This window comes from Pieris napi, chromosome 4, assembly GCF_905475465.1.
Source record: "Pieris napi chromosome 4, ilPieNapi1.2, whole genome shotgun sequence".
Classification (NCBI taxonomy): domain Eukaryota; kingdom Metazoa; phylum Arthropoda; class Insecta; order Lepidoptera; family Pieridae; genus Pieris; species Pieris napi.
The window spans coordinates 13,124,746-13,138,391 of NC_062237.1; the positions used below are offsets into that span (position 1 = coordinate 13,124,746).

A 13,646-nucleotide genomic window follows, 5' to 3' on the forward strand; every position below is an offset into this window, starting at 1 on the left:
CCTCCGTCAGTAACGTCCGGTTTTTCGTATAAGTCAAATCAACAATTTCTTTGAAACTGCACCAGAATGTGACATATCTGTATGGGTTATTAGGAATTAAAGTGTAAGAATATAGGCGGTTGTTAAATTACTATTAAATAGTACACAAGAACAGAGTATCTTCCTTTTAATAGAGACTGTAATTGCACACTTTCTGTATATTTCATTTCTTCATTTTTATATTAACGACAGAATTACTGAAGTATGTTATATTATACGGGTATATGTTATCAATGATAAAGGCATATAACCCTCAGGAGCCTAGATATTACGATCGTTATGGGGCAGTTGACACGATTCTGCCGTAATAGCGAGCATTTGGTTCAAGGTATATTAAACATAAATACAATAACACTATACAATATGTACATTGTGAATTGAGATTCGTTTAAAAACACTGAGGTTATCTGTTTATCTAAAAATAAAAGAAAGATTTTTTATTTTCTAAGGAGAAAAAAGTATTGCAACTTTTAAACTGGTAAAAAAGTTATTATACGTTATAAGAGCACCATTTTATTGAAGAAAATGCATGTTTCACTTGTGCTTAATTAGCGTGCTCGTTGTAAAAGAAACTAATTATAAACTAGAAGAAATAAAACGTATAACACAAGAATTACTTGGAAATAAATGCAGTACACTAACCCACACAAAATATTTTACCCTTAAATTTATCAAACGGTTCCACAGCTGGTAGCTTGGTACTTGCAATTAAAGAACAGAAAAGAACAAATAAATGATATGTCGATTATAACGGGTTAACTTTACACGTGTTTTATTTAGTATAGCAATAGTTTTTTTTTAATTCTAATAATTATCTTAGAAGCAATTGGTCCTAAGCACCTCCATTCATTAAACTCTGCGTTTTTGGTATAAATAGCAAATTTACTTCTGTTTCCAGAGACAAATAGACTCGAATACTATAAAATAAAAAGTGTGCCGATAGTGCAACAGGACCATGTATCAGAAACAAAATTAATTAGACTTCCCGCTGTAAAGTTATTGATGCTCTCCGATACCATTTCGTAGACTGTCCAGCATCCTTTAAAAATCTTAATTATATCTTTCTTAGTGACTGTCAAAATCAACTTTACGGCGATAAATTGCGTTAATATGATAATCAATATCCAAATTCTTTATCAGTTGGCAACTTGATGTGGCAGACTCTTGCTTAGAATAAAAACTAAACTGGTTTAGTCCTTATTAAGAGTTCTCTCGCTGATTGAAAAAGCTACTGAAATGTTAAATTCGGTTAATAACATATTAAATCCACGTTTACATCCGTTAAAGAAATGTATATTTTATAATAAATTTATTTTAATCTTGCACTACTTCATTTTTTTTTAAAGTACAGATATAGGGCAAACGGCAGGAGGCTCATCTGATGTTAAATTATATTTTAGATGTGATGACTTATGTTAAGTGATATCACGCTAGTGATATGGGTACAGACACTAACTTTCCAGAATGCTCGCAAGTGCGTTGCAGGCCTTTTAGGAATTGGTGCGCTCTTATTTTGAAGGGATCCTAAGTAGAATTAGTTCGGAAATACTACAGAGGACAGCTGGTTTCACATACACCACCACGGTCCGCCTGGACCGGATGTCCAGCCGGAATTCAGCTGCAGTTATTAATCCGTCGAAGATTCGAATGTCAACCTGGACTGAATAGCTTAAACCTGACCTAACTTCAATATTTATAAATTTGTTTTTATAAGTCCAAAGAAGTGTTAAATATATTAATCCTTAGGCCGGCAACGCACTCTCGAGTCCTCTGCCATTGAGAGTGTCCATGGGTGGCATATCATATAACATCAGATGAGGCTCATGCCCGTTTGCCCCATGTTCTATATAAAAAAGCCAGCTTATAATCTTAGTCGGGGTCAGAAAATACTGTCGTTAGCATCAAAGCCTAGCCTACGGCCATTGACACATTTCCCCCAGCGACTGTTCAGTCTTTGAACGCGTCAACAAATTATTTTGCGACCCTCACTTATTAAGAATTCAAGCAGGTACATGCCACGGCACATGTTTATTCGCTGGAGACCCTTACCTTTGTTTGAAAAACCAGTTATTTACAGGTAATTAAACTTACACATGTAAGGACTATGTAACTGAAGTATTCATTTATTATTATTTTATTATATAATAGGGGGCAAACGAGCTTACTGGACGCCAATAAAGGGACTGCCCTTTTCTTCTGCACCGTGGACACCCATATTAATTGGGTGCGTTGCCGACCTTTGAAGGAGGAGTTATAGTTTCACGTTTACTTAAAGTCGCCCATTTTTTTTTTTTAACAGAGCAAGAGTTGTGTAAAGCCCTGCACTGAGGCATGGGGTAGAAATGATTCGTCAATGTTTTAAGACAAATAGGCATCAGCTAATTGTACCAATAATTTCGTATTAGGACCTTAACATCACTTCGTCTAATTCGAAGATCTAAAAAACTATTTTAAAAGTAACTAGGTAAATTTTTGAAAATTATACAGCAGTATAAACAACAATTTCCTTGAATACCTCAAACAATGTAAGAGCGCCTATTATCTTATCTGTTGTTATATCCAAATTGAAGAAACCTTTGGAATAGTCATTTACATAAAATAATTATCGGTCCTGTTCATGCGGCGTTGTTATTAAAGGTAAATCACCCAAGAGGAAAATCATTGGGTAGCGAAGACATTTAATTATTAACGCTACTCCTACGGTTCGTAGAGATTTCGTAGCGTTACTGCTACGGGATTCTATTAGGTTGATTGAGTTCTTTGTTGACACAAAGTTATAAATAAATATTTACTAAGTTATACTACCTTACACATAAGTACTTAATATTATGCTTAGACAGGTAGGAATAATATATAAATAGTATAGTGCTTTATCCATTTAGACTTTAAGGTGAATGATGTGGTCTAATAAACATTCTATAAACCTCAAACACCGAAGAACTTTTTTTTTAATTCTCGTGTTATTTTGTATAAAAAACGTGATAAATATTTCACAAAAATTGAGGTTTATACTATTTTATACAAAACAGTGCAAAAAAATGTTAACAATACTAATATAGTGCCACAATATCGCTAGTTTTGGAGGTCTTTTTGCAATTGGTGCACCAGCATTCAAAATTGTCAAATATTCCGATGGAAAGCTGGTTCCACATAATGGTGGAACGTGGCAAAAGTTACAGTCAGCACTTGAACGACGTCCACCGAGGTGATATAAAAACATTAAAAATGTATCAACCAAGCAATATTATTATTATATTATATATTTAATGTTTGCCCTTCTAGAAGATTGCAAACCGCCACAATGATATATGGGTCCAGTGTTATTTAATTTTACATGTAACTCAAAATTTTACAGCTTTGTAGCTATTTATTAAATTACTATTTCTGAGTAAACTAATTTATAAATAAAATAGATGAAGAAATATGTCTGTTTAGTAGCGTTTTTGTATTCTATACTACTACAAATAAAATGGAGTTTCTTTTTTGTTCATGATTACTCCTTTTTTTTAGTTTGGTTTTATAAATATAAAATAATTTTTAATTTATATTAATTACTGATATAAAGTAATATATATTAGTGAATAACGAGTAGTTGCTTTAGAAATGTGAAAATATTTTGAAAACACATAAAAATAATAATATTAATGATAATAATTAATTAAACACTAAAAAAGATTTACCTTGGATATAGTAATCATCGAAAAATCCTCCATAAAGTTCTAACCACTGATTATTCAAATCACTCACGGATCGAAATACCGACATTGTTTGAAAATAATAAATATTTCAAAAATGAATTTACACAAGCCAATAAATAAAACATTTTTAATTAATATTTGAATTTTACGATTAAAGGTAATATTATATTCTCACAAGAACGTGGCAAAACCGGGCTATCCCATGGGCTCCGGAGGCTGACTCTCGGACGTCTGTAACTCGAAGCTTCGTAGAGTGATCCTCCCCTCTTGCGTAACTATTATTCTAAATTAGATAACTGTCGACGGTTGGCTTAATAAAAATGTTTATTCACTTGTCACCTCTGATTTAGTGAATAGAAGGTGCTAGCAGTATACTAAAACACTATTTATAGAACAACATACGAGTTCTTTAATCCAAATGTTTTGAATCTGTGGGGATGCGAATTGCTTTCAAAAAGTACCTACGCAGCTTCGACTGATCTTTTGGGAAAAGCAGTAGTGCGCAGGCGCGTAAGGGAAATTTGAGAAAGAGAGAAACACGTTTTATACGTCCGTGAGGAAAAGGGAAGTGTATAGTCGAATAGTGCAGATAATCTCAATTTGTTGTCTAAGCACGTTCGAATTTTAAAAGACGCGAATAGTGTACCAATTTTGTGGGCAATAGAGGGTAATAAATTTTTTTGGCATTCATTTAAAGAAACAATGATTTGGATTAAAATATTGCAATAGTTTCTTACCCTTTATTATATATTATTACATTAGATAAGTAAAATTGAATAATATTTTCTAAAGCTTTAAAAGATTTTCACGCATAGAAATTTAGTAAAAAGATTTCCTTTACCCTGTGTCAATAGTATAGGCAAGAGCTAGGTATAGTTAACCTAGATAAATTAACCATATTTTTACCTCTAGAATGGAAGAATGGAACAATCAAAGAATCATAATATGTAAAGGTTTTGAATCCCGTATACCACTTAAATAATAATAACATCTCAGACGTGCCAGCCCATTCATGCGCTATCTGGCTATAGCTGGTCCTGAATCGACCGGAGTGTGAATACGTATATCCTTAAAATATAGTACCCATATGGCAATGTAATTTTCGCTTCCACTTATAGAGATTTAATGGTAAGAGAAAAATAAAACCCTCTGATATGTGCTACGTATTTTATTTTTACAACAAAATTAACTTAGAATTAAATTCAAAACATTTCCAATACAAATAATTAAATATAAAAAGACTGTCAAATAATTTATATAATATTTATATTTCTTAAAAATATTTTTAAATGTATCAAAGACAACTGTCACTATACATACACACACACATACATTTTGCAAATTTGTTTTACAAGTTCAAAAAAACACACGATTATAAAATATTAAAGGTTATTATATCCAAGCCGTGCTGTAACTATTTTTATTTAAAAAACAGCTACATAGAAAAATGATCCATCAATACTATCCAACTAAATTGATTCTTAAAGTTACTTACAAAGTTTTGCACTTATACATGATTGAGCGAATACAAGCTTCTAAGTATACTTTTATGTATCAAATAAAAAGATGATATTAAACTTAGCTATCCTCGGTGTTAGCTTAGTGGTTAAATGATTCTCAACTCTGAGGTCACCGAATCGCGGCTGTGCATCGATATTTTATGGGCTCATTCGCACTGACTCATATAGAAGACAATAGTGAGAAATCCTGTATGATTAGACCGAGTTGTCAAACAAAAGCCATCAGTGGAACAACTTCAGAAATCGATGACCAAAAAGTCACTGGTTTATTTTATTTATTGTTCTTAAACATATACTTAGAAAAGAGAGTTTGTCGACAATTTAAGAAGAATTAATACCAGACGAGCTCAGTCTTTAAATTTATTTAAAAATCTTTTGTTTTATCACTTTTATTCTGCCTCGTAATTAACTAGTAATTATATATATTAATTATTGTGACTCAATTAACCCTTGGATTAGCTTTTACATTTTTTTTTATACATATTATTATTATTTTTTCTTTAGATTTTACTTTATTTTAGTTATAGGTTAATGTTACATGTTATTTTGTGTTCTTTTTTGTTAATTATTTATGCACTTCTTGTACTTTACCCTCTATAGGTGTTTCTTATTTATTGTTGCCTGGAAGAAATGTCCATCGAAAGAAAATTGAAAATTGTCAGCGAAAAGGCCGCCGCCAAATAACTATAGTAACCTGCTTTTTTATATGTATATTTTTGTATAAGGTAACGAAGTGTGCATAAATAAATAAGAATTTTAATATTAATAATTCTTCGTCTTTGTTTAGTTTTTACAAATAAGAGAAACAAACGTATTTTTTATTTATTTATACTTATTATATTTTTTTATTTGTTTATACTTATATTACCTTAATCAAAAACATACACATAACAAAAATAAAAGTTATAAGGCAACGGACGTAATGTATGAAGGGAAGTTATCATACGTAGGTAGACGTTGATCCACAGTAATATATCATCAATAACCATTATTTAACCGCTTACCGAGAAATTCCACTGTACGTTACAATGTGACGCCGCGCGCCGGTAACCTTGCTTCGTATTGGCAAATTGCTTAACAATACAGTCGCAAATCTCAACTAATAATGCGCAAGTGTCTGTATACGTGTTTAAACTGCTCAACCTATTTTCATAATTACGATATAAGATGGGAAATTTATTTATTAAAGTATCACATCATAGTACTAAAGTGACGACTTATCGGTCTAGTGGTTAGTACCTCTGACTGCGAATCCACGGGTCCCGGGTTTGATCCCCGGCTGAGACGAACATCGATGTGATGAGCATTTAGTGTTGTGCTTAGGTCTTGGGCGTTTAAATATGTATTTATATGTATATCTATCTATAATATGTATGTATATCCGTTGCCTAGTACCCATAACACAAGCTTAGCATGGGACTAGGTCAATTGGCGTGAAATGTCTTTAAAAAAAATCTACGGTATATGTTACAAACTCTTTTATCTAACATGTATGACAATTTAGGTAAACATAAAAGTTACAAAAATAAACACTTTTAAAATATATAGTTAAATTAAAATACCAGAAATTTGTGTTAAGAAAAAAAATTGCCAGCAAAACAGCGGATTGGGTTCGAGATAGGCACTTAACAGTGCATTCTTTAAAACCGAAATAAAAATATAGACGCAAATTTATTAAGCAATCGTAGTCAGCGAGAAATTGCCGAAAAGCACTTGAAATAAATTCGCGTCTACATAATAAATAAACTGTAAAAATCGCGAATCCAATGAAGTAATAACAAAATGAAACATAGACTTCAAATTATTACATATTTTTTTGTTTATCAAAAATCCATACACTATGGACTAAATATATATAGTATAGTAGTATAATTAAATTTACTTACAAAAAATCTTCTTAGCTTCCCATATAAGAAAATAGGTTACACTAACGTTAGGCGTTCGCAGGAGAATCGATATTGAGGAGAACGATTCTACAATATACACGAAAGAAACAAAGAAAAATCTACGGAAGATATTATCTTGGGCAAAGGTTTCACAAAAATAGTTTAATTACAAGGTTGCGTAAACAGCATTTATGAGTAAGCAATATTGTAAACACCTATTCAATATTGTTTCTACTAATTCTATATGAACCAATAGTCCCGTTCCCATTATATCGTTGGAGAAAATGTTTTTTCATTTCGATCCCCTCTATAGCGTTGTGTACGTCATTTGTTCTGTTTTTACGTAAAATTAAATTATCACTCTTGGTACTGGGGGTCCTACTTAACGATTTCGTTCGTTTCACAAATTTATCTTTTGGTATTTTTATGTCATATATTGGATTAATTATGCCTGTGGATGGTTTGATTTCCATTCCAGGTGAACAGTCGTACTGTTTGATTATCTGTAAAAAGGATAATTTTTAATTTTCATATATCAGGCTGAAGGGCTTAGTAGTTTTATCAACGCAACTATAATCCAGAGTTTGTGCGTTTCCACCCTGGCTGTGTCCAAAGCATATAACACACACAGAACAAACACACACACACACAAGAAAGTATTGGGAAACTGGTTTCCAAGCAACTAACCTGTGATATGGATAATCAGGCTTCCATTCCACAGCAAAGTCTTACTGAGTTAATTTATTTTGACAAATTTATATAGACAAATTTAAAGTTTCATAAAAGGAAAAAAAACTAATCAAAAGTCAACTAGATTCCTACAGAAATAGAGTTGGATGGGTGTGTGTATGTGTGTATGTGTGTGTGAGTGAGTGTGTGTATGTAAGTGAGTATTTGGGAATTGGGTGTGTGTGGGTTGGTATCAGGCACACGCTTGAGACCATGATATGTGGAAATTATTTGAAAACATCTAGCAGATTTTCCGTTTGGTCGTAGTTCATATTAAGAAAAATAATCTTCAGTGGAATAAAGAATAATTATTTCTGATTTACACAAAATTCTTTCATTTTGTTTATAAAGCAAAAATAGTGTTGCTGCATGTGGGAGTTTTTAATATTTCGTTTTTATATTTTCTATATTACTTGTACTTACCTCGTTGGAGGTAGATCGCTTAGGTATAGGGGGAGGTTGTGTTTCATCTCCAGAGAAATAATCAGGTGGTCGTACTTTGTACTGCTGTGTTATTATGGGCAACTGTGCTTCGGGGAGCTTCCAGGTACTAAAATTAAACATATGTTACTACTTCTATACTATACAGGTATTACAAATAAATATAATATATAGGCAAAATATATCGCTAAGCGCTAAACTTGAAGACGGCTGGACCAATTCGAGTAGTTTCTTATATTATTTCATTGAACACACACAGGGCCTCCCTAGTGTGGGGACAATCGATATATGAATTCTGTCACAAACCCTTTTGTCATTAATAAAGTTTTTATTTATTATTATTATTATTTTGGTTAAATATATGACATCATACTTTACCTTTAAACAAAGAAATACCAACCAGTGTCAGATTGTCTAAAAGACATCGCTTTATTGCAATTAGCTACGTACCTTATATTTACATTTTAAATTACGTTTAATACTAAATAATAAAATAATATTAACAAAAATTAATTACTGTTATGCCTAAAGACATTCCTTACCTATTAACACGCTCGCTACTCCTGGCCCGAGCGGCGCGTGACAGTCGATGGAGCGAAAATAACGCTCCTTCGCTCGACTCACCAAGAAACAAACACAATTCTTGCAACATCTGTTCAAAGACAACCCTTTATTTGACTTTTACCCTTAGCCACAGAATTCGGGATTTGCTTTATTCAACACAAGCTATGCTTTAGCTTATAACCGTCCTCGATGAATGGAATAAAATATTAGCAGAAAAAATTGATTTCAATTAGAGAGCCTACTTCCTGAGATGGAAATAGCACGTTTAATTAAATTGAGGGAAGCCCTCCAATGGAAACAATCTTCCTGTTTCGCAACATTTTTCATTGAAAATTTGGCTTTTAAGCATTTTAACAATAATTATTGTTAAAATAAAAAATAAAATTTTTAATAAATACGATTTTCCAAATTTCCAATTTTCCTCAAGCGAGTGTCACACACATTAAAAAGAAAATGTATTGGTGCACAGGGATTTGAATGGTCTCAGAATTAAAAGCATCACGCTTCAGCACTAGACAGCTTATTTCGCTCTATCATAAATGTCGATTAATTAGATACATATAAAAGTCTGAGTCTTGGAACGAGATTAAACGTGACAGTCAAGACCGTGCAGGACTGATCATACGCTTTGACCTTAGGGAATATAAGACATAAAGTAATTAAAGAAATCTTAAAGGAGTTATTATTAAAATTACTTCGCGTACTAGAACGCGTACTTCATTGGTATCCCAGAGACGGCCGAAGGAACAGAGGTCATCCCGTTATGAGATGGAGAGATGAGATACATGACATGGCCGGCAACACCTGGACAAGGGACGCTCAGAACCGACACAGATGGCAAAATATGGAGGAGGCCTTTACCCATAACCGGGTACCCAACTAAATAAACAATTAGTTATTTAATATACTATTAAATACTTACAATAAATTAAGAAAACTAAATACTAACACAGCTAAAGTAATGTTATTTAAGGTTGGCAATAAAAGGCTTTTGAATTTAGAATTTAGAATTGAATTTGAATTAAAATTAAATAAATATGTGTAATAGTGTGTTACGTTTTACTCACCGTAAAACATCCTCTTCGTAAAGCAGAAAGTATAATGTCAGACAGCAAAAGATGTAATGTTCCCGCTTCGCTTGTTGTTATCATGTTAAGTGGAGTGACTTGAGTGAGAACCCATTCATCTTCTACGCTCCAGCCGCTATCTTCTACATCAGACACGCCTGACTCTTCTACAAACCATTACTACTTTTAATATGTACATGTTTTCATATGCGTTCGAATCCATAAATCTTTCTTTTAAATTATACATAATTTGTGTATATGGGCTGTTTTGAATTCACGTGATGTCAGGCCAATTTAAACATATCTTTGACTAACTAAAATTTGTTAAAAACTTTTTTTAACTAGTCTAAAAAAAGTAGATTTATTTATTCACAACAAAAAGATAGACTATTCTAACAAAAATTAAAATTGCACATACCTACTCTTACGTAAATTGAAACAAAAAACGGCCATAGAATAAAAACTGTTAAAACAGTGGTAAAAATTTTAAATGCTACTTTAATTCTGTAAAGAGACCAATTTTGCAATGCTTACCGCAAAGTGCATCCTTTACGCTGTTAATAAAATCAAGAGTCTCTAAAAGACTTGGTCTACTCAATGGCTCCTTATTTTTCATAGAAGACCCAGCAGATCTAGGTCTTCTCCGCATCTCCTTAACGTCTACCTGGTCTGAGTACACCAAGCTCTTCAATGTATGGTATTTTCGTCGCATCGTCTTTGTATCTGATTGGTTAGTGATAGAAATTTCTGGAAACCCATACATAGTGGCTGGACGTCTAATTCTGACCTTCGGTACCTCCAAAGTGCTTGACGCTGATGGAATAATATCTGGTTTGGTAGTTCTCCAAAAGCTACCGTTTTTCGCGCAAGTTAATATTTCGTCGGTACTACCATGGTGGTTCTGTTTATTGTTAAATCTGTAAAAAAAGTTCTATATGTGTCTAAATGAAACCTCAAAAAGCAATTTTAACCTAGTTGGCTTCAGAGCGGTCGTAGGTTCGACCCCGGCGGTGTACCAACAGACTTTTCTGTCTACGTGCGCATTTAATATTTAAAACTCTTCTAATTGGAGTATGAAGAAAAACATCAGAGCTTTAATTATGTGCACGTCAAAGTAAACTAACTTTAACTAATTGGAAATAGTTTTAATAAAATGCCAAGTTACAAAAGTCTTATTGGTATCGTAATGATATATGATTGTGATTGATTAGTAACAATTTGGCAAATTGTTTTGCGGTAGTAATCACTAAAGATATACGTGCGTTACGTACATATGTAAACATAGCTATGTTAAAGTAGATAAAGTAAGCAAATCTAGATTTATGTTCACATTAGTGGTACCGAAAAATCTGTGCAAGGTCAACGATAAAATGTACCGTAAATTGCAGTCTGCCCTGAATTCTAATAAAATACAGCAACCATTGGAAAAGGCTCCATCACGTTCCATTCACACTAAAAGGATTCCCCCGATATTTCTCACTTAGCTTTTGATAACGATTATTTCGTTTGGTTTCAAAGATTTTTATTTATACGTGTTAAGTAGATTTCTTTTTATGTCGTGATTTATCAATATATATTTTATCCTTCCGTGTTTTGTTATTTTATTCATAATAATATTATGTTACCCAATAGTAATATAGAAGTAACAGCTAGTAATTAAAACTTGTATTTAGGAAAATCCGATAAAAAAATATCTAATATGTATTTAATTCTTCTATTTTATTAAAGCTTTTTACGATTGTTACTTATAATTTGTATTATTTCTGAATAATAATTGAATTGTCGGGAAGAGAACTTGGAACCATGAAATGTAAAAAAATAAGTTACTAATGGGTGTTGAAGCTCTTGTAAGCTGTAGACGATTATTTTATGATTTCGGTATTTTGATGGTGCAGTTGTAATATATTATACAAATTGATTCAAAACAGTTAAAGATTGCCTGTGTCTACCGAAGGATCTAACACGGCTGTGGATCACAGGATGTAGCACCACAATGTATTAAAAAAAAATTACGCTTTGGCTATCAAACTATTTAATCACCTTCCTAGAAGTTATTGTTCACTGCCGTATAATGCTTTCAAGGGGGAGGTGATTGAATTTTTAAAGGCAAGTTGCCTTTATAATATTGAAGAGTATTATTTATTACACAGTATGGTCTAAATGGTTATGGTCTAAATTTTATAAATATCTTAACTGTACTTATTTATAACTGCATTATTATAGATAATATTCCATTTGCATGCCTATTTTAATATGGCTGATTGTGCAGTTTTTTTATTATAATTAATCAAACTGTACTATTTTCTTTGAAAATAAACGTTTTTATTACTTTCTGATTCCAGACCTGTTTGTACGGTAGACCGTACGGCCGTTTTCATATTGAAACTGTTATTAACAAGTTAACATTAAGGTGAACATAAATGTAAACAAAATCATGTAATTAAATGTCCTTTAAACAAAGCTTGTCTAAAAATCTTGACCGGATTTTGCAAGCAAATTAAAACTGGCAATGGCCGGATGGAATTTCTCGTTTAACTTATTCCCTGGTCGACTGTGATGTGGAAAATTGTTAGAACAAGAAATTCAAATTAAATGAGAGAAAAGTTAATCTGAATTAGATTTTTTGTGGTGACTTTTTATAACGGAATTCGTTATAACCCGCCTTATTCTACTATTGCGTAACAAAGAAAGTGTTAACAAATAAATAAAAAACTTAGTACCGAGTTGTACTGATATATTAATATATAATCACTATTCGACAAATTATTTAATACCGAATAGCGACGGATTAGCGAAGGTCAAACATAGTTTTAAAATTTGTTAAAGGAGATCCCTGAATAAGGCTATGTTCAGATGGCCAAAATTTTAGACATTGTGGTATTTTCATACAAAAAGTCTCTAGACGCAGGTGATCGCGCGTTGACGCGCGCTTTGACATGTATGTAACGTCCGTAGACTGTTCAGTTGATATTGAAATCGATTTACTAATTGATGAAGTCCGGAAAAGGCCAGCGATTTGGGATATAGCTTCAGAATCCTATAAAAATAAAATTATAAAACGACGTGCTTGGGAAGAATTGGTTTTAATTTTCTGTAATGGTACCGACTCTCAAGAAGACTTTTTTGTAATATAACCACAAAATAATAGCTTCTTCCACGTTCATTTTTTAAGCTTTATCGAAACAGACTGACGAGCTCTCACAATTCGCAACGCGCGTCAGCACTTGTCATCTGAACTCTTTATAAAATATTTGATCGGGGTTAACGCGCGTTACATGTGAAATTAGCCTAAGTCTAAGAAATACTTCAGTGGGCAGCTGTGTGCGATAGAAACTGCCTTAAAACCACTTAATTTCCTATTCTGCCTCGAGTTACAATATTAATTTCATAATATAAAGGAGCACTTACCGTTTCCCAACAAGGACATCATTAAATGCGTTAACAACACATCGTTTTGCTAATTTCAGTTTAGCTTCAGCCTTATCCCGTCTATTCAGCGTCAAAGTTCTGGCTTGGTCTCTTCTAGAAGATAGCTTAAGCGGATATGATACCGCTAGACCATCGCCGGTTGGAAATATTAAACGGAAATCTGAAATAAATATCAATTAATCTAGCGATATCATTGCAAATAACTTGTTTGTTTAAAATTAACACATAACAGTATTTTTCGTTAGATTGTCAAATGGGAGAACTTAACGCGTC

At 32.5% G+C, this 13,646-nt stretch overlaps 2 protein-coding genes across 3 annotated transcripts in view; both read right to left on the reverse strand.

Annotated features, from left to right (window-relative positions):
* LOC125048854 overlaps positions 1–3,991 on the reverse strand; it is a 35,906-nt gene extending 31,915 nt beyond the window's left edge. The window contains exon 1 of one of the 2 annotated variants that reach the window (XM_047647789.1): positions 3,720–3,991. The gene's annotated coding sequence lies outside the window, so the exon portion shown is untranslated. The remainder of the gene's footprint in view (positions 1–3,719) is intronic. The other variant, XM_047647790.1, reaches the window with a different exon arrangement.
* A 2,757-nt stretch (positions 3,992–6,748) lies between these two features.
* LOC125049109 overlaps positions 6,749–13,646 on the reverse strand; it is a 33,132-nt gene continuing 26,234 nt past the window's right edge. Inside the window, exons 14-19 of the mRNA XM_047648213.1 lie at positions 13,353–13,533; positions 10,479–10,861; positions 9,945–10,111; positions 8,856–8,965; positions 8,296–8,422; positions 6,749–7,646 (exon numbers count right to left, since the gene is read on the reverse strand). Coding sequence (XP_047504169.1) covers positions 7,359–7,646; positions 8,296–8,422; positions 8,856–8,965; positions 9,945–10,111; positions 10,479–10,861; positions 13,353–13,533 — 1,256 coding nt within the window. The 3' untranslated portion in view covers positions 6,749–7,358. The remainder of the gene's footprint in view (positions 7,647–8,295; positions 8,423–8,855; positions 8,966–9,944; positions 10,112–10,478; positions 10,862–13,352; positions 13,534–13,646) is intronic.